Genomic DNA, 21,610 nt, shown 5'->3' on the forward strand with positions numbered 1-21,610 from the left:
ATTTTTAAGAGCCCTATCTAGCTCTCTCTTGAAAGTATCCAGAGAACCTGCCTCCACCGCCCTCTGATGCAGAGAATTCCACAGACTCACCACTCTCTGTGAGAAAAAGTGTTTCCTCGTCTCCGTTCTAAATGGCTTACCCCTTATTCTTAAACTGTGGCCCCTGGTTCTGGACTCCCCCAATATCGGGAACATGTTTCCTGCCTCTAGCGTGTCCAAGCCCTTAACAATCTTATAAGTTTCCGTGCTGTAATTGTTATATGGTTATATATGGTTATATGTTTCAATGAGATCGCCTCTCATCCTTCTAAACTCCAGAGTATACAAGCCCAGCTGCTCCATTCTCTCAGCATATGACAGCATATGACAATGCGATACGATGCGATGGCAACACTTAATTGCCAGACCGGGGTCTGAAATTTGTTTTTGCATACAGTAAAATAAAGAACACAACACACAATAGAGTCCAACATAAAACATCCCCACACAGCAGAATCGAAAAGTTTCCCACTGTGATGGAAGGCACCAAAGTCAGTCATCTTCCTCTGATATTCCTGATGTTCACCAGTGGACGGGGCCTCCCGAGCCTTCCGCAGGACTGCTCCACCCCTCCGTCAGTGAGGCACGCCCTCAGTCCTGCCCCTCTGTCAGTGAGGCACGCCCTCAGTACAGACTGCTCAACCTCTCCCTACAGCTCAGGCCCTCGAGTTCCGGCAACATCCTCGTAAATCTTCTCTGCACTCTTTCCAGCTATTTCTTTTACCATACAAGTGGCGTTAGGAATCACTTGCTTGAATATCTCCTTATTTGGGTTCATTTCAGGTTTTATTCAATAATACCTCTAAACGAGGAAGCATCTTATCATGTTTAATGTGCCACACAAACAGTGTTTATTGCTGTAGGAGATAACTAAAGGTGTTGGTTAGGGCTGCCTTTGTCCACACTAGGGTACCTTGTAGAGTCGGTGAACTCACAGCTCCAGAGACCCGGGTACAATCCCAACCTGCTCTGTGTGGAATTTGCACGTTCCCACTTTGACCACGTGGGTTCCTCCAGGTGCTCCGGTTTCCTACCACATCCCAAAGTAGGTTTAAGAAGGAACTGCAGATGCTGGAAAATCGAAGGTAGACAAAAGTGCTGGAGAAACTCAGCGGGTGCAGCAGCATCTATGGAGCGAAGGAAATAGGCAACGTTTCGGGCCGAAACCCTTCTTCTTCCCAAAGTAGGTTAATTGGACTTTGGAAAATGTCCCTGGTGAGTGATAGAATCCAGAGGGGAGATGATGGGAATGTGGGGAGAATTAAATGGATTAGTGTAGTGTAGAAACAAGGAACTACAGATGCTAGTTTATAAAAAATAGACACAGTGGTGGTGTGATGGGCCTGTCCCACTTAGGTGATTTTTTGGGTGACTACAGGAGACTGCCACAAAATTTTCAACATGTTGAAATTTGTTCGGCAACATTGACGACAATTTTTGCTGTCGTAGGTTGTTGCCATGTGTTGTAGGTGAATTCCATTAAAACTAGTCCCTGGCAGTCGCCTAAAAAATTACCTTAACTCAGCGGGTCAGGCAGCATTCCTCCCACATTCCAAAAACGTACAGGTTTGTCGGTTAATTGGCTTCTGTAAATTGTCTCTAGTGTGCAGGGTAGTGTTCCGATGGGCAGTGTGGACTCCGTGGGTCAAAGTGCCTCTGTTACATCTCTCTATGACTCTAACGAGCTCCTGCTGTCTATGTTACACCAAACCCTTCCCTCTCACTCACATCCCGCAACCTGCACCCAAGACCCCATGTTGGGCATTCAGTCATTGGAGAAACAGCGCGGAAACAAGCCTTTGAGCCCACCGAATCCGCACCGACCAGCGATCCCCGCACACTGACACTATCTGCACGCACTAGGGACGATAGCCAATTAACCTCAAAAACCTGCATGTGTGGGAGGATACTTAAGACCTCAGAGAAGATTAGATTAGATTAGATTCAATTTATTTGTCATTTGGACCCCTTGAGGTCCAAACGAAATGACGTTTCTGCAGCCATACATTACAAACATAAAGACCCGAGACACAACATAATTTACATAAACATCCATCACATTGCTGTGATGGAAGGCAAAAGAAACTTATCTCTCCACTGCACTCTCCCCCCCCCCCCCCCCCCCCCGATGTCAGAGTCAAAGTCAAAGCCCCCGGCTGGCGATGGCGATTGTCCTGCGGCCATTAAAGCCACGCCGGGTGATGCAAGGTCGCGCACCGGGTTTAGTTGTTAGAGCCCCCGGCGTGCGCTCGCAGAGTCCCGCGGCCATTCCAAGCCGCGCGGGGCGGTGCTGTAAGCCCCCGCTCCAGGAGCTCTTCAACCCCGCAACTCGGGCGGGAGAAGTCGCCGTTGCGGGAGCCCCAAAAAGCGGTCTCCCTCCAGGGACCCGCGGGCTCCCGGTGCCGCCGTCCGCCAGACCCGCAGTTGCAGCCTCCGAAGCTCCGGAGGTCGGGTGGCAGCAGCGTCCACCACAGCTCCACCCGCTCCGGACTCGGCCAGCTCCGCGACGGTGAGTAGTCGGCAGCTCCGCTGCTGGAACCCCAGGTCGTTCCTGTTGGAGGCCGCTCCACGTTGCAGCCCCAACGACAACGGAGACCCGACAAAGAAAGGTCGGGTCTCCCGTGCAGGGGAAAGATTTTAAAGTTACCCCCTCCCTCCCTCCCACCCCACCCCACCCCCACCCCCCACACACACATACCCCAACAGAAAATAACAAAAACTACATAAAAACATAGACAAAAATAATAAAAACGCAGACGGGCTGCAGAGGCCGTTGCTGACGAGAGTCGCGCCGCCTACAGAAAAGCCACGCAGGTCACGGGGAGAACGTACAAACTCCGTACAGACAGCACCCGTGGTCGGGATCGAACCCGGGTCTCTGGCGCTGCAAGCGCTGTAAGGTAGCAACTCTACCGCTCCAAAAGCACTGACGCAGCACAGGTGAGCAACGCAAACATGCTTAAAGACAATATTTGCTCGGAACTAATTTGAATGCAACAGAGCAGGTTTCACTAGTTCAGCAGCTTCACAATTTGTTTCACGCTTTGCATCTACCGTAACTACAAGACTGATCCCTCAACTTTAATTCAAACTGTAGATTCCTGAACGTCAACGGTTCACTGAAACTTTATTTGTCACTTTTGCAACTGCTAATTAGCGGGATAGGGATAGATAGATCAGGCATGATTGAATGGCGGAGTGGGCTTGATGGGCCGAATGGCCTAATTCCACTCCTAATGAACATGAACTTCGTGCCTCCAAACTCCACACGGAACCACAAATCATTCCTTTATTCACCTTTGTTTCCTTCTTCCCGTCCCTCAGGTAGATCTGCGTGGTCTTGGAGATGGAGCTGACTTTGTAATATTCCACCAGTTTATTCAGGGACTCAAACTTCTCCGACCACAGGAAGTAGTGACCCTTGCCATCTCGCAGGACCTTAAAATGTTGGACGTCGTCCTGGTGCCTGTACAAAACAGAAGGGAGGCAAGGATAGGACATGTTTAGAGGGACACGGGCCAAACGCAGGCAGGTGGGACCAGTGTAGATGGGACATGTTGGTCGGTGTGGGCAAGTTGGGCCGAAGGGCCCGTTTCCACGCTGTATCACTCTATCTACTTTACAAGGATGTGTTTAGAATTCCAGAACTTTAGTTTAGTTTAGTTTAGTTTAGAGATAACGTGCAGAAACAGGCCCTTCGGACCACTGAGTATATTGCCGACCAGCGATCCCCGCACCTTAACACTATCTTACGCACACTAGGGACAATTTATAGACAATAGGTGCAGGAGTAGGCCATTTGGCCCTTCGAGCCAGCACTGCCATTCAATGTGATCATGGCTGATCATCCCCAATCAGTACCCCGTTCCTACCTTCCCCCCATATCCCCTGACTCCGCTATCTTTAAGAGCCCTATCTAGCTCTCTCTTGAAAGAATCCAGAGAACCGGCCTCCACCGCCCTCTGAGGCAGAGAAATCCACAGACTCACAACTCTCTGTGAGAAAAAGTGTTTCCTCGTCTCCGTTCTAAATGGCTTACCCCTTATTCTTAAACTACAATTAACTTACAAACCTGTGTAGGAAAGAACTGCAGATGCTGGTTTAAATCGAAGGTAGTCACAAAATGCTGGAGTAACTCAGCGGGACAGGCAGCATCTCTGGAGAGAAGGAATGGGTGACGTTTCGGTTCGAGACCCTTCTTCAGACCTTCGATTTAAACCAGCATCTGCAGTTCTTTCATAGACTTACAAACCTGTACGTCTTTGGAGTGTGGGAGGAAACGGGAGACCCCGGAGAAAACCCACGCAGGTCAGAACATACAAACTCCGTACAGACAAGCACCTGTAGCCAAAGGCTCTGGCGCTGTAAGGCGCCAACTCTACCGCTGCGCCACAATGACGCCCGGAACTCTGGAGCCGCTGAAGATTGAGAACCTTTCCTGTGTCTGGGAAAAACACGGGACAAAGTGAGGGAACAGAGGTTGGAATCTCTCTTGAGCACAACACTCGATGGTACAACCATTCACTATGCTGCAACCTCTCATCCTTCTAAACTCCAGAGTGTACAAGCCCAGCTGCTCCATTCTCTCAGCATATGACAGTCCCGCCATCCCGGGAATTAACATTGTAAAACCTACGCTGCACTCCCTCAATAGCAAGAATGTCCTTCCTCAAATTAGGGGACTAAAACTGCACACAATACCCCAGCTGTGGCCTCACTAGGGCTCTGTACAACTGCAGAAGGACCTCTTTGCTCCTATATTCGACTCCTCTTGTTATAAAGGCCAACATGCCATTCGCTTTCTTCACTGCCTGCTGCATGCTTACTTTCATAGACTGATGTACAAGGACCCCCTGATCCCGTTGTACTTTTCCCAACTTGACACCATTTAGATAGTAATCTGCCTTCCTGTTTTTGCTACCAAAGTGGACAACCTCACAGCTGCCTCTTGCCATTGGGGTTGGTTCCATTAAAGCATGGCTGAGTAAAACAAGCCGAGGTTACTATAAGATCCATGTCTCAAGGCCGTCAGCAATGTCAAGGCTATAGCTTAGTGGTAGAACATTTGACTGCAGATCGAGAGGTGCCGGTTCAAATCCAGGCACCCCCTTCAAAATTTGAGCAGTGGGCTTGTTGGTCGAGGGGTCCAATTGTGGTATGAAGGTGGCTCTGTGGCATAATGGGTAGAGCATTGGACTTCTAGTGGAACCATTCAAAGGTTCAGGGTTTGAGTCCCCGCAGGAGTTGAGTTCTTTTGGCCCCAGAGACCAGGCAACCTACCTGACCGAGATGGAGAACTCGTTCTTGGCACTCTGACTGGCCCTGATGAGAAACGCTCCGACATCTTGCTCCAAAAGAATGCACTCCGCTTCATTCCGTGCGATCCCAGCGTGGTACCAGCTGTTTTGAGAAAACAGTGTTAAGATGGCTTCACTCATTCAGATGAAAGTTCCCCACATCCCCGATGACTGTTCAACTCCACCACAAACCAGCAACTCCATTGTCTCCCCTGGTAGATGAGGATTGCACAGTTGCACAGCACAGTATATGAAGAAGGGTCTCGATCTGAAACGTCACCCATTCCTGTCCTGCTGAGTTACTCCAGCATTTTGTGTCTACGGTTTAAACCAGCATCTGCAGTTCCTTCCTACAGCAGTATAGAAATGATGTGGACGAGGGATTGAAGGCTTTGTGGCCAAGTTTGCGGATTATATGAAAATAGGTGGAGGGGCAGGTAATGCAGAGAAAGCAGGGGCTCTGCAGAAGGACTTGGACGGGTTGGGAGAGTGGGTAGAGAGGTGGCAGATGGAATATAGTGGAGCAAAGTGTGGAGTCATGCATTTTGGTAGTAGGAATAAAGGCGTAGACTTTTCTAAATGGGGTGAGAATCCAGAAATCAGAGGTACAAAGGGACTTGGGAGTGCTGGTGCAGGATTCCCAATGTGTTAATTTGCAAGTCGAATCGGTAGTAAAGAAGGAAAACGCAATGCTACCATTCATTTCAAGAGGGCTAGACTACAAAAAACAGGGAAGTAATGCTGAGGCTCAATAAGGCGCTGGTCAGGCCTCAGTTGGAGGATTGTGAGCAGTTTTGGGCACCATATCTGAGGAAGGATGTGTTGGCTCTGGAAAGGATCTGGATGAGGTTTACAAGAATGATCCCAGGCATGTTCCCAGGAATGTTCCCAGGGTTAACATAAGGTGAGCGTTTGACGGCACTGGGCCTGTACTCTGGAGATTAGAAGAATGAGGGGGGGGGGGGACCTCATTGAAACTTACTGAATAGTGAAAGGCCTAGATAGGGAGGATGTTTCCACCAGTGCGAGCATCTGGGACCAGAGGCCACAGCCTCAGAATAAAGGGACATACCTTTCGAAAGGAGATGAGGAGGGATTTCTTTAGTCAGAGGGTGGTGAATCTGTGGAATTCATTGCCATAGACGGCTGTGGAGGCCGGTTCTCTGGATGCTTTCAAGAGAGAGCTAGATATCTTTAAATAGCAGAGTCAGGGGATATGGGGAGAAGGCAGGAACGGGGTACTGATTGGGGATGATCAGCCATGATCACATTGAATGGCGGAGCTGGCTCGAAGGGCTGAATGGCCTACTCCTGCACCTATTGTCTATTGTAGACAAAAGTGCTGGAGAAACTCAGCAGGTGCAGCAGCATCTATGGAGCGAAGGAAATAGGCAACGTTTCGGGCCGAAACCCTTCTTCAGACTGATCTATTGCCTATTGTCTATTGTCTATATAGACTGAAGAAAGAGGGTTCCGCCCAAAATTGTCACCCATCCAGATTATTTAGAGATACTACAGTAACCTGCTGAGTTACTCCAGCACTTTGTGACTATCTTTGGTATAAACCAGCATCTGCAGTTCTTTGTGTAGGTATGTTGCAAAGCGTACCTGAAGCGTCGCTGAAAATCTGTCCCAGCCCGTGTGCGCGATTTTGGCGCCGTTTAGAGGGGGGCGGGTTTAAAACGCGATTTTCTCTAGGCTGTTCAAATCGAGGATGTTCAGCCTAGTTAATTATTAACGAAAATTCGCTGGCAGATTCCGTCGCTTGAGCTATTATTAGTTTTAAGAGCTTTATCTAATTGCTATAGTAGTTTAAAAATTAACCTCTAAACCCCCGACGGCCGGCAACCGGCCGGATCTCATACAGGGGACAACGGAAGGTAGGCTGTTTATTTTTACATTAAAAAGGGCTTCTTAAGATCCCTTTATACAAAGTTTAATGTTGCGAGTAGCTAATTTTGGGCCCATTATATCCCGCAGTATTTTTCTGGGCATTTGAGGGCACAAATCTACCGCAATGTGAACGTTCTAAACCAGCGCGTTCACAGGATCCCACTAGAAAGCTGATTTAAATGGACTTTAATTTACAGCAATTGAACACTAAATTCCTTCAATTTGGCCTATAAATTAATGTAAATGAGATTTAAAAATCATGTTTTATTGTGAATTATTTGTGAATATTATTTGGACACTTAGGCTATTTAAAAATGTTAATCATTTATTAAGAAATGGATAGACTTTTAGATCTAGTAATTGAAGTTTGAAATTAGCTACAATTGGGTAACTAACTAATTATATGCTTTAATTTCAGGTCATCCAAGTAAGATTATTTTATATTTGTTTCAGAATGGTTCAATCTATGATAACTGAAAATTTCATTCAGTTCTCTTATTTTTTAAGAAAGTTATGGGCTTTTGACTGTCCACGATCACAGCTTTTTTGTTATGTCCATAGAAAATCAATAGGGAACAAGATGCTAATTTCCGAGTATGAAAATGGCCATAACTTTTTAAATACTTGAGATATGAAAGTGAATTAGGTGTCAAATTAAACTTCTTTTTATGCTTTATTTGATGGGATAAATTGCAGTCTTGATTTTTTAAATCTCAAAATGTTGTAACATTGCTACTTTGTGTCTACTTCTAAACTAAGGTGCTGCTTAACCTGTTGAGTTCCTGTGTGAGAATTGGAGAATTCACAGTTGATACCGTTTGGTTGTGAGCTACCCAAGCGGAATATGAGGTGCTTTACTTTAGACTTTGGAGATACTGGGCGGAAACAGGGCCTTTGGCTAACTGACTGTCCACGCTGACCAACGATCACCCCGTACACTAACACTATCCTACGCACTCGGGACAATTGACCTACAAACCTGTAGGTGTTTGGATTGTGGGAAAACCCACGCAGGTCACGGGAAGAACGTACACACTGGAGTAACTGTGCAGAGGGTACCTGAGGCCAGGGTCGGACCCGGTTCTCTGGCATTGCGAGGCAGCAACTCTACCGCTGGGCCACCGTGCCGCCCCTGAAGCGAATATGGCCCAACATGGGTCTCGAACCTACGACCCTGACATTAAGGGTCACATATCACCCATCACACCACATCTTCTCCATTCTTTTTTTTTTTTTTTTTAATTTATTTATTAGAAGTAGACATATTATAAAATGTAGTTACATATTATAGTAAAAAAACTTTTCATATACATCAGTCATACATTATTAAAATTTTCCATTATCAATTACTTCTGCTTCTAGTGTTTTTATTTTTTATAGAAAGAGGGAAAAAGACAGGGTAGAAAGTTACAAATAAAAAAGAAAGCAAAAAAAAAAAAAACAGAACAGAAAAACAAGGGAGGTGGAATGGGTTACCTGTAATACATCAATGGAGACAGGTTCATAGGTTATAAAGTATAGCTTTTCATCTATTCCTGAGTTCAAGTTTCAGTTGGGTCCTCGTGCTGTGCCAATCTATCCCTTCAGATAGTTAATGAATGGAGCCCAAATTTTATGGAAAAGATCTTGTTTGTCCATTAAGACAAGTCTAATTCTTTCTAAGTATAGGGTCTCCACATCTTCTCCATTCTGCCATCTGGGAAGAGGTACAGGAGTATCTGCTGCAGAACCAGCAGGATGCTACACAGCTTCTTCCCACAGGCAATAAGACTGGTTAACGGACTGTGTCCCCTCCCCATACCTCATACACCCACACATCTAACCCCGCCCAAACTTTGACAGCTAGACTCCTGTCAAGGTAAAGTCTTGCTTGTGAGTGAGCAACACCGGAAATTGGAGGAACAGCACCTCATATTCCGCCTGGGTTGCTTGCGTCCAGATGGCATGAACATTGAATTCTCCCAATTTTGCTAGCCCTTGCTGTCTCCTCCCCTTCCTTAACCCTCGAGCTGTCTCCTCCCATACCCCCGCCCTCGGGCTCCTCCTCCTCCCTTTTTCCTTCCTTCTCCCCCACACCCCCCATCAGTCTGAAGAAGGGTTTCGGCCCGAAACGTCACCCATTTCCTTCGCTCCATAGATGCTGCTGCACCCGCTGAGTTTCTCCAGCATTTTTGTGTATCTAAGGTAAAGTCACTGTTCGGTCTGAGGTCAATTTTAGGTCTATTTTAGATATGTTAATTTGAAAGTTGTATGTATTTATTCTGTTTTCATTAACTGCACTGACAGGAACTGATGAGAAACAATTTTTTGTTTCTTCTATGTAAGTACTCAGTGAAATTATTTTCTATTTATTTATTTATCTATTTATTTATCCATTTATTTATTTATTGATTTATTGATTGATTTTTTTATTTGTACAATACAATGGCACCTTTGTTCAGGCGCCAAATATATGTTGGCATGTTACATTCTATGTACAGTTTCATTTTTTATTTTATTTTTTAAGTGAGAGAGAGAAAAAGAGAGTAGGCAAATAGAGAGTAGAAAAAACATGTGACGTGCAGTGTGTGAGGGAAACCCCCCAAAAAGAGAGAGAGAGTGAGGGAGAGAAGTAAAAAAAGAAGAAAGGGAGAGAGAAAGTGTAGAAAATAGGAGATAGGAGATAAGTATTTATATTCTTGACCATCCTTCACCTAGACCTGAAACAGTTGTTTTTTTACGATTTTGTTGCACCATATGCTTCCAAGAAGTCAATAAATGGAGACCAACTTAGAAACATAGAAAATAGGTGCAGGAGTAGGCCATTCGGCCCTTCGAGCCTGCACCGCCATTCGATATGATCATGGCTGATCATCCAACTCAGTATCCCGTACCTGCCTTCTCTCCATACCCCCTGATCCCTTTAGCCACAAGGGCCACATCTAACTCCCTCTTAAATATAGCCAATGAACTGGCCTCAACTACCTTCTGTGGCAGAGAATTCCACAGATTCACCACTCTCTGCGTGAGGGAGTTAAGAATTGGTCTGGTTTATCTGTTAGGAGGAATCGCATTTCTTCAAGATGTGCTGTGTCCAACATATTTATAATCCATATGTAAGTTATTGGGGCATATCCTCCAAAATTATGGAAGAACTCAGATAAGGACATGGATATTTTAAAAAGACAGATTTGCTGGCTGCAACGGAAAAAACCCCAATCCACAGAAAGAATCAGTTTCAAGTTTCAAACCTGTCTGGCCTGTGGACTTGGGCATCACACAACTATGCGAATGGTGTGGGCAGGAAAGGCTAAGACGGAGATAACGAGATTATCTTGGATACACAAAGGAAGGAACCAAGCCTCAGCAGACGGTGGTAAACAGGCCAGCAGCAAGCACAATCACCATCTTGGATGAACCATCCATCGAGACAATAGGAGCCCATCCAGGCGATGGGATAACGATCAGGCTGAGGGATCATGACATCAGCAAACCCCTTATCATCGGAAGCCTATTGTTCATGCCAGATCGAAACTGGGAATCATCAAAAGAACCCTTTTATCCAGAGGACCACCTGGGGGTTTCAAAGGAAGCTCAGGTATAAAAGCCGGAGTCAAGCCAGAACTCGCTCCCTTTCTGCTCTGCTGGACAGCTCGTGGGCCTGCATCGACCTAGCTGTGAGTATCCCGGTGACCTGGTGAAATTCCCGAAATAGGATAGAGGTTGAGAAAATAAAGGGAAAGGGGGGTAAAATTGTGTAAAGTCAGTTTTACGACGTGCCCGATAGTTTTCCGTCCATAGTCTTAGTTTAAAGCATAAGTTTAGCCACGTATTATGTAGTGTTGGTGAGATTCGATTTCTCATTGTTTAATAAAGCCTGTGATTTAGACTTGCTTTGAGTCCATCTTGGTTTCTGTTTTCTCTCATCAGCACACTCTGGTCAATTCAACCTTTTTATCATATCCCACCATAATTCCGAGGTCTAGAACCTAGGGGAATCCCTTTTGTTGTATTCTCTCCCTTGGAAACCGCTCGAGTGGAGTGGTGGCCGTTTGACCCTCCGACAAGGGAGAGAATAACTCAGGCAGTTGGGCCCGAAGTGGAGTAAAGGGAAACGCAAAACCCCTACAGAATGGCGACCGTGGCAGGACCTCGGTGGTTTGGGATATGTGATTTGCCAGAGGGGGTGAGAGAACGTAGCAAGATGGAAGAGATAATCTACTCTTATCTGTTTAAAAAGATCAATCTCACCAAACAATGGGTGATAGCATTGTTGACAGCACAGCAGCCTGCAGCAGCTGCTGCTCAATGGACGGAAAGCAAAGCGTATAATAAAGGGCAGGAAAAGGCAGTTTGGCTAGTGTGCCTATCACAGCAGGTAGCAAAAATGCAGAGACAGGTAGATAGACTGGAAGAGCAACTGAGAGAAGCTAGGGCCAGCGCTGAAGAAAGCGCTAGAGAAGGGGAAGGGCTATCTGAGGAATGCAGTAAAGCCAGGCAGTGTATCTTGCAGGCGAGGGAGTTCCACAGAAATACCCAGGAATTCCTCCAATGCCAGGTGGTAGAGGCAAAGGAGAGGGAACGGAACGCCCAGGAACTGGAGCTGGAGGGAAAGTTCCAGGATATACAAGCAGCATACAGGGTGGCCCATAGCGAGCTAGGGGATAGTGATCACGGGCCTTGCCAGGCTAGGATAGCGCAGCTGGAGGAGATTCTGTCCAAGACTAGGGGACGGGTTCACCTGGTAGGACCAGGGGGGTCCCCCGGGGGCAGAGGGCTTCCCTCAGCAGATGATTCCCCAGGGGCAAAGGGGAATAGACCGCCTCCTGAGGCGCCGGGGATAGTTCCGGGTCGGCAGGTGGGGTTCGGGTTGTCCGGGGAGGGACAGGCCCAAGGAGGGGCGGGAGAGCACCCTCAGTTAGCGGCTTCTGCGCCATGTGTAGCACACCACGAGGTGGTGGGGTTACCGATCATGGTGGGAGAGCCGGGGGGTAAATGGGCAACAGCCCCGGGTAGGGCAGATGTGCCCGGTACGGCAAAGGAAATATGGTCCCCCGGTAGGGCAGGCAGATAGGGGGCCCATAGAGAGTGATATCATCATTCCCCATGGGGCACATGTGCTGAGGGGGATGGTGGCTCACGTTCCCAAGTTAACCAGGGCAGGAGACCCGTCATTGCATTTTATGGAGGTGCAGCAGGCAGCCGACATAAACGATTGCGATGAGGTAGAACAGGTAAAGCTGCTACTGATGACCCTAGATTCATACCTATGCAAGGCGGTGACCTCCAGGGAAGGGGGAAGACCTGAAACATGGGTAGCGGCACAGACAGCGGTTCTGGAGGCCATGGGGTTGAATCAGGGTAGTCCTTTCACCAGTGTGGGGGAGACGAAGCAGCAGGTAGCTGAGTCCCCGGACATGTTCGCAGACAGGCTGTGGGCAGTGTATGAGGGATCGGCACCCCCCAAAAGGAGGCAATGGAAACAGGAAGGCAGCCAGACCTCTTCCGAGATGAGGCTGGTGTGCTACGGGTGTGGGAAGCCCGGGCACTACAAGAGGGAGTGCAGAAACCCAAGTAGAGCAGTGGGGGATAGGACCCCGGTAACGGCCGAACCCAGCCCCGGAGGTAACAATAGATGTAAGAGATCTAATTACCTATTTGCAGCCAAAGGCGGGAGGGTCCGGACAGGTAGCCATGGCAACAGGCCAGGGCGCGCCCGTATCCGCACCCCCGGCACCTTTATGACTCCCAGCAAAACAGCCCACATTCCTATGCCCGTTAGAGTATGGCCCATGTGGGAGACCCTGGGTCAAGATGGAGGTCCAGGATGTGGTCGGGAGTTACCTGCTGGACACAGGTGCTTCCAGTACCATTGTCCACACGGACAATCCCCGTACATCCCCTCTCTCTAGTGGGGTGCCCTATAGTCCACGGGGCAAGGGAAATCAGAGGGCCAGAGAAGGAGCCAGGAGTGGGAAAGCATGGGGCCCCTATGAGGAAGGACAGGTAGCTGCAGCCAGGAAGCAGCCTCGAGAAAAGGAGAGTGCGGGAGTGGTTTTGGCCCCGGACCTGACCACGGTCCAGGCACAAGACCCCATTTTAAAGGCTGCCTCAGTAGCCATTTGCAGGCAGGAGAAGATAGAGGGACCATATGGGGGTAAAGTTCAAGAACAGACCCGGGTTGATGTGGAAACCATAGGGAAGCCAGGCGAGTCCACAGGTAGTCAGCCTGAAGTAGCCGGCTGTGTTCCAGGGCGAGGACTGGAAGCAGCGGAGAAGGAGGCTGACTCCAGCCCTCCGCAGGCAGGTACCGTAGACTGCCTAAGAGAGGCAGAACTAGCAGAAGCAGAGAAAATGGAGGTATCACCTCTGGTGTGGGAACCCCCGGTCAGACGTAGGAGTGACAGGGTCACTAAACCCCCAGTAAGGTGGTCCCCATCCCTAATTAAACCTAGGGCTAGGGCCGGCCACAGGAGGGCCGGGAAGGAGAGTGGCCGAAACAGGGCACTACGGAGTGCGGCTGGAGGGAGCCCAGTCTCCACAGGGAACGTAGGGGTATCTCGAAACCCCGTAGTGCAAAGGGAGTTGAGGGGCAGTCAGGCCCCTTAACAGGAGGAGTTCTGGCCTGCACGGGAGGGCCCAACAGAGGGATGGCCCCAGCGTCACGGGGACCAGTTATGAGTTGGCCACCCGGAGACGGGTGGCGTTGTATATAGCATTGGTTTGTGTGTGGTTTGTGTAGTTAGCGTTTGGTAATTAGATATAGGGTTTTGTAGGGGAGTACAGGTACAGACAGTACGGGATTGAAGGGATGTGCTGTGGAAAAGTGGACCATAACAGACAATCAAAACCCCAAATGCCATTATTAGGCAGATAGCTCTGTGGAGGCAAGGAGGTGTTTTGCTTTGTTTTCCAGATAAGTAGCCCCGCCGTATGGATGATGGCAACGATGTGCCTCCGGATGTGCGTGGCGCGTCGCGGGGTCACGGAGGAGTCCATCGGATTTGACTGAAGTGCGGTTACCCGCATGGTGCCCCCGCAAGACGGAATTAAAAAGACATGTTCCAGAAATTCCACAACCTGGATTTCGGGGACATAGACATAGAGGAGATGTACCGCGGGGGAGGGGATTTCACTTTGGGGTCCGGTAGGCAAAGACGAGGGGTGGTTAACGACGGGTTTACAGCATTTAACACGGGGACATCTATTATTAATAGCATGGACAACGTAGAACTGGCCTTGCAGATCAATCAGTTGAAGGGCCAGTTACGAAAGGTTCTGGGGGAGGAAAATGCGGTGGTAGGATCGGGACTGCACGAAGAAGTGCCAATGACTCTACATCTAAAAGAAATCATAGCACAATTGGAGACACATGCAAAAATGATAAACGCTTTGATTAAAGAGGACCGGAATGCGTCCGATCAGGCTGCACAGAATGAGGTGTGTGGGCTGTATGGTGCGTGGTTGTTGGGGGAGGGGAGGAGCAACCTGGAAGACCTGAGGCAAGGTTGGGTCCCCTCCTGGATAAGCAACCAGCACCTAGCAGCGCTACACCCTTATAACAGCACTTTGAGTGCTTGTCAGCTTCGTGTGGCCTCCGAGGCCTACCCGGTACCGGTGGATTGCGGAAAATCCAATCACACCATAATGGGAGTGGTCATAAGAATCCCGGTGATGGGAACCTCAGCACGACCAGCTCCTCTGTACCGAGTGGAGAACATGGGAGTTGTTCGTGGGGGGGTGCATATTCGCTACGGGAAGGTCCCGCCCTATGTCATAGTGAGGGAGCAAGCTGTGACAGGCATTGACCTTTTGGGTTGTCGGAGCCGGGGAGCACAGGTAATCCTGTGTCCCCAGCACATGGGCGCTGAGGCTAGGCCTCAGTGTGGGTTCAGGACTGTTGGGGCACAGCCTATAAACTGCACCATGGAGGCGATGGCGGCAGACCATGTCCCTCCACAGGTGGCGTATATAGGCAGTGGGACGTACTGTGTCACCACAAGTGCCCAGCGGTATCAGCACGGATCACAGCTGTGGTGCCCGATACCGCACAGCAGCTTCTGCTTTAAACCCAGGGCAGAAGTCCATGTGGCACAGCAGCGAATATTACCCATCCCGGAACCTTCTTCGGTTCACCTCTCGGTACGAGAAAATGTAACTGACTTATTTAACTATGTTGCCCATTTTGGGTATGATATTCCCCCAGTGAAGGAAAAATTAAAAGAGTTGCTGGTGGCGGTCGAGTTGTCGCACAAACACTTCTTCTCCCTGGAACAAAAGACTCTGGATATCGCCAGGGAGATCGAAGAGATCAAGTCTCCAAGTTGGTGGGACCTGGAGTCCTGGATCATAGTTCCAGCATGGGTCCGCATCGTGTCCCATGTTCTGATCATCTGCCAGATGATAATTGTGGTGTATTTGCTATGCATTAATTGCAAATTTAAAAGGCGGAGGAGGATGGCTAAATTACAACAGCTTGTAAATCGAGCCGCCCGACGTCACCGTAACGACACCCCATCACTGTAAAATGTCTGTACTCTAGTGCAATAGTTTTTGTACATATGTTGTAATCCCTGCATTTTCAGGGAATGGTCGTGAGGGTACTGTATGGTTTGTGGGATTGATGTAAAGTAAAAGGTGTATAGTGTAAGTTAATGTGCTTCGAGGGCCTAGTTTAGCAATTAAGGGGGCTTTCGGGGTACATAATTTCACCTTCTCACCAGGAGTGTTTACAGCTCTTGAGGCTGGAGGATTGCCCACTAACTATGTCAAAGCCGGAGTCAAGCCAGAACTCGCTCTCTTTCTGCTCTGCTGGACAGCTCGTGGGCCTGCATCGACCTAGCTGTGAGTATCCCGGTGACCTGGTGAAATTCCCGAAATAGGATAGAGGTTGAGAAAATAAAGGGAAAGGGGGGTAAAATTGTGTAAAGTAAGTTTTACGACGTGCCCGATAGTCTTAGTTTAAAGCATAAGTTTAGCCATGTATTATGTAGTGTTGGTGAGATTCGATTTCTCATTGTTTAATAAAGCCTGTAATTTAGACTTGCTTTGAGTCCATCTTGGTTTCTGTTTTCTCTCATCAGCACGCTCTGGTCAATTCAACCTTTTTATCATACCCCACCATAATTCCGAGGTGGAGTGGTGGCCGTTTGACCCTCGACAAGGGAGAGAATAACTTGGACAGTTGGGCCCGAAGTGGAGTAAAGGGAAACGCAAAACCCCTACACATACTCAGTGAAATGATAATAAAGGTAACACTGAATACTGAATACTGAATACATGCTCTAGCGGCTGAGCTAGCCGGGTGCTGTTCCTCCAGTTTGCCTGTGGTCTCACTCTGGCAATGGATGTGGCCCAGGGCTTAAAGCCCAGTGTGGGAAGAAGGAAGGGGAGTTAAAAAAAATGGTTCTTTTCTTTTTTGTATGGCTTTGTAAATATTTGATTAGTGTTCAAATGTAAATAATTTGGTGTACATATAGTGGCTGGTGTACATATGGAGTACATATAGCTGCTAAATTTGTATAAGATAATTACAAGCAGTTGAATAAGGGGTGGGAATTAATAAGCTTTGGCTTCTTCCTGCTCCTTTTCGGACACATACGATTTCATTTATTTATAGATATTGTTTATGACACTTTATAAATATTTTTGTTTTGTTTTTTGTATGCTGTTTCACACTTGCTTTTTATTCTTTTATTCTGTTCGAAATAAATAATAAAATAAAAAAAAAAATTTTAAATTTCAATGGAGCTTTTTTTCCCGGAGTCACTACTTCGGTTCACCCTCCTGCCGGCCCTTGTTCTTCGACTGACACTGACCTGGGGAAGTTGATTTCAATGTAGTTCTTCGGCACAAATCCCTCTTCTCCATGGATCTCAGCTTTGTACCAGTCGTCCTCAGTGCTCAGCACCTGGAGGAGAAGATGCACAAAGTTAAAACGGAAGCGCGCCCTCCCCAAAACACACAGGCAATCAAACCTCCCATCTACCTCCTGACTGGACAGAGAGGGACGAGAACACACGTATGAATTAGCAGCGAGACATCTCTTCCCCTCTCAAGCCCGGCACTCCGTTCTTGTATAGGAAGGAACTGCAGATGCTGGTTTATACCGAGGATAGACACAAAGAGCGGGGGAAATTCAGCGGGACAGGCAGCATCGGTGGAGAGAAGGAATGGGTGACGTTTAGGGTCGAGGCTCTTCTTCAGACTTGTGTCTATCTCCATTCTTGTAGTCTGGAATGGACATGAGTCTGAAGAAGGGCCCCGACCCGAAACGTCACCTGTCCATGTTCTCCAGAGATCCGCCCCTGTCCCACTTAGGAAACCTGAATGGAAACCTCTGGAGACTTTGCGCCCCGCCCAAGGTTTCCGTGCGGTTCCCGGAGGTTGCAGGTGGTTGCTGGAGGTTGCAGGTAGTGGAAGCAGGTAGGGAGACTGACAAAAACCTCCGGGAACCGCACGGAAACCTTGGGTGGGGCGCAAAGTCTCCAGAGGTTTCCGTTCAGGTTTCCTAAGTGGGACAGGGGAATTAAATTAGACTTTACTTTAGACTAGCGAGGGACAACGTGAAAACAGACCCTTCGGCCCACCAAGTCCGCGCCGACCAGCGATAGCCCCGTACACTAGCACTATCCATACACACACTAGGGACAATTTACAATTTTACTGAAGCCAATTAACCTACAACCCTGTGAAATGTGGGAGGAAACCGAAGTACCAGAAGAAATCCCACGCAGTCACAGGGAGAAGGTACAAACTCCGTACAGACAGCATGTGTGAATGGATATTGTGCCACCCTGGACATACTTGGGCATGTGATTCAAAGCCCGGACACACTTTAGAGGCAGGTAATTGTGAAGGTAGGGCGAGACAAATTGGGGAGCACAACAAAAGAGCCAGCAGAGACTCTGTGGGCCGAATGGCCTTCTGTGAAGGATCTTCACCTCGTAGAGGTTCTGTGAATTCTCGAGATGTGTGTGGTTCATGAACAGACCACTGTGAGAAAGATCTGGGTGACATTTTCCACACAAAGGGTGATGGGTGTATGGAACGAGCTGCCAGATGAGGTAGTTGAGGCAGGGACTCCCGCAACCTTTAAGGAACATTTAGATGGTTACCTGGATCGGACAGGGGACAGGTTTGGAGGGACAGGTGGGGTTAGCGTGGATGGGACATGCTGGCCAGTGTGGGAAAGTTGGGCCGAAGGGCCTGTTTCTGCTGTGTGACTCTGTGAAGATCTGAGACGCTTTAGCTGCAGCTGGTGGCCGCAGAGAGAGGTTTGGTTTCCTCGCAGTGCACCACACCTGCACTGCCTCAAAGGGTAAGCCAGCCTTCAGCTCTGCTCACCAAAACCCGTCTGCTCCTCTCCCTGCTTCCTGACACCATCTGATAGCAGAACAACCGACAAAACACTCCCTCTTATCTCACCTCTCATCTCTGTCAGCCCGTGCACAACCGTCGCTACCTGAGTTGGAAGCTTCTCACCCCGGCTGCAAGAATCAGTCCCCAGCTCTGGGCAACGCCTTTTAGTTGCTGTTATCCCGAGATGGGAGCAATATTGGCACAAGCTGGGTTTAAACTGACATCAAACCCACGGCTCATCAGAGATGACCAGTCTTTAGTTTAGTTTAGTTTAATTCAGTTTAGTTTAGTTTAGTTAAGTTTAGTTTAGTATAGTATAGAAACATAGAAAACATAGAAAATAGGTGCAGGAGTAGGCCATTCGGCCCTTCGAGCCTGCACCGCCATTCAATATGATCATGGCTGATCATCCAACTCAGTATCCTGTACCTGCCTTCTCTCCATGCCCCCTGATCCCTTTAGCCACAAGGGCCACATCTAACTCCCTCTTAAATATAGCCAATGAACTGGCCTCAACTACCTTCTGTGGCAGAGAATTCCACAGATTCACCACTCTCTGTGTTAAAAATGATTTTTTCATCTCGGTCCTAAAAGACTTCCCTCTTATCCTTAAACTGTGACCCCTTGTTCTGGACTTCCCCAACATCGGGAATAATCTTCCTGCATCTAGATTGTTAAGGGTTTGGACACGCTAGAGGTAGGAAACATGTTCCCGGTGTGGGGGAGTCCAGAACCAGGGGCCACAGTTTAAGAATAAGGGGTTAGCCATTTAGAACGGAGACGAGGAAACACTTTTTCTCACAGAGAGTTGTGAGTCTGTGGAATTCTCTGCCTCAGAGGCCGGTGGAGGCAGGTTCTCTGGATGCTTTCAAGAGAGAGCTAGATAGGGCTCTTAAAGATAGCGGAGTCGGGGGATATGGGGAGAAGGCAGGAACGGGGTACTGATTGGGGATGATCAGCCATGATCACAGTGAATGGCGGTGCTGGCTCGAAGGGCCGAATGACCTACTCCTGCACCTATTGTCTATTGTCTATCATTTATTTTAATGATTAAAAATGATTAGTATTTTATATCACTGAAACATTGGTAGACTTGGTAGCAGCGGCAGGAGGCAGTGAAATGGTTCTTGTTCACATTGGTGCTTTAGGCTGGTGACCTGCGAACATTGGCCTATTTAACGCGTTCTGCAAAATGCTTGAGAAACTAACTCTACTTCTTTATCTGTTTCACTTCTTGCAATGAAAAAAATCAAGTGTCGCAACACAAGGTGAGGTTTCTCTACTCAGTGTGCATGCAACCACTACGATGGAACAGGCCCTATTAAGCCCACTGGCTCACCTCCCCTCCGAGATGTTGCAGAATTTCCCTTTTCCCTGGTCTTTGCTACTTTATTTGCCACATGTACCGAGGTACAGTGAAACTCTGGTTGTGTTGGAAGGAACTGCAGATGCTGCTTTACACCGAAGATAGACACATAATGCTGGAGTAACTCAGTGGGTCAGGCAGCATCTCTGGAGAGAAGGAATAGGTTCAGTCTGAAGAAGGGTCTCGACCCAAAACGCCACCCATTCCTTCTATCCAGAGATGCTGCCTGTCCCGTTGAGTTACTCCAGCATTATGTGTCTATCTACAGTGAAATCTTTTTTTGCATAGAGCCCACTACATATCACTATACATAAACACGTATCTAAGATCTATCTCCATTAGTTTAGTTCTGTCTTTACTTTGTGTACTAGTCATGTCTCTACTATTTATTTCATTCCCCTTACATGTTTTTCCTCTACATGCTCAATTTTTGTAAGGTGTCCTTGAGACTCTTGAAAGGCGCCCATAAATAAAATTTATTATTATTATTATTATACAGTGTGGAAACAGGCCCTTCGGCCCACCGAGTCCATGCTGACCGTCGATCACCCATTCACACTGGTTCCATGTTATCCCACTTCCTCATCCACTCCCTACACAGTAGTGGCAATTTACAGAGGGCCAATTAACCTACAAACCCACATGTCTTTGGGATTCCGGAGGAAACCGGAGCACCTGGGAGATAACCCATGTGGTCACGGGCAGAACACGCAAACTCCGCACAGACAGCACCCGAGGTTTGGATCGAACCTGGGTCCCTGCTGCCTGTGAGATAAGTTAGATAAGCATCTCAGATACAGTACAAATACAAGGGGCGCAGCGGTAGAGGTGCTGCCTTACAGCACCGGAGGCCCAAATTCGATCCTGACTACGGGTGCTGTCTGTGGAGTTTGCACGTTCTCCCTGTGACGGCATAGGTTTTCTCCGGGTGCCCCAGTTTCCTCCCACACGCCAAAGACGTGCAGGTTTGTAGGTTAATTGGCTTCTGTAAATTGTCCCTAGTGTGCTTACGTATGATGGTGCTAGTGTGCGGGGTGATCGCTGATCGGCACGGACTCAGCGGGTCAAAGGGGCCTGTTTCCGTGCTGTGTCTCTGAAGTCTAAAGTCTGAAGCTGTCTGTGGCTCTGAACCACAATGGTTGCAGTTCGACGCTCCGTCACAGCACGTGAGTGGTAGCCGCTCACTTGCCCTCGGTGGTTCATGGTGGGCCTGTTTCTCTGGCAGTCGTTCTAATTTAAACCAAGTTCAATTGCTGGGAAATCTGCAAATGGAGACAGAAGATGTTGTAAGCGTTCACAGGTGGGGCAAAGAGAAGCAGAGCTGATGTTTCAGGTCATTTCTGGGTTGCAGAAATATTGCAAACTGCGCGGCGATGCACACGCACCAGCAAAGTGCATTTTGCAATGCATGAAACTTGCACCACATTTCTACAGTGGTGGCCACTCGAACCACTGTGCACACTCAGAGTGAGACGCGTAGGTAGCTCCGGGAGGCTCCTCGGCAGGCTGTGGGTCCTTGTGGTGTGCGCAGAAGGGAAATTGAATTCGCCATCCCCAGCACTGCACAAGTGCGAAGTATCACACAAACTAACCTCCCTTCCATTGACCCACACCTCATGCTGCCTCGGCAAGGACAACAGCATAATCAAGGACGAGTCTTGGGACAGGGTCTTGG

General features: G+C 48.3%; 1 protein-coding gene across 1 annotated transcript in view; it reads right to left on the reverse strand.

Annotated features, from left to right (window-relative positions):
* The window catches only part of LOC116966957 (periaxin-like), a 56,188-nt gene that overhangs the window by 3,230 nt on the left and 31,348 nt on the right, over positions 1–21,610 (reverse strand). Inside the window, exons 2-4 of the mRNA XM_033013345.1 lie at positions 17,027–17,118; positions 5,320–5,439; positions 3,337–3,505 (exon numbers count right to left, since the gene is read on the reverse strand). Coding sequence (XP_032869236.1) covers positions 3,337–3,505; positions 5,320–5,439; positions 17,027–17,118 — 381 coding nt within the window. The remainder of the gene's footprint in view (positions 1–3,336; positions 3,506–5,319; positions 5,440–17,026; positions 17,119–21,610) is intronic.

The sequence above is a fragment of the Amblyraja radiata genome, chromosome 38 (genome assembly GCF_010909765.2).
Source record: "Amblyraja radiata isolate CabotCenter1 chromosome 38, sAmbRad1.1.pri, whole genome shotgun sequence".
Lineage (NCBI taxonomy): Eukaryota > Metazoa > Chordata > Chondrichthyes > Rajiformes > Rajidae > Amblyraja > Amblyraja radiata.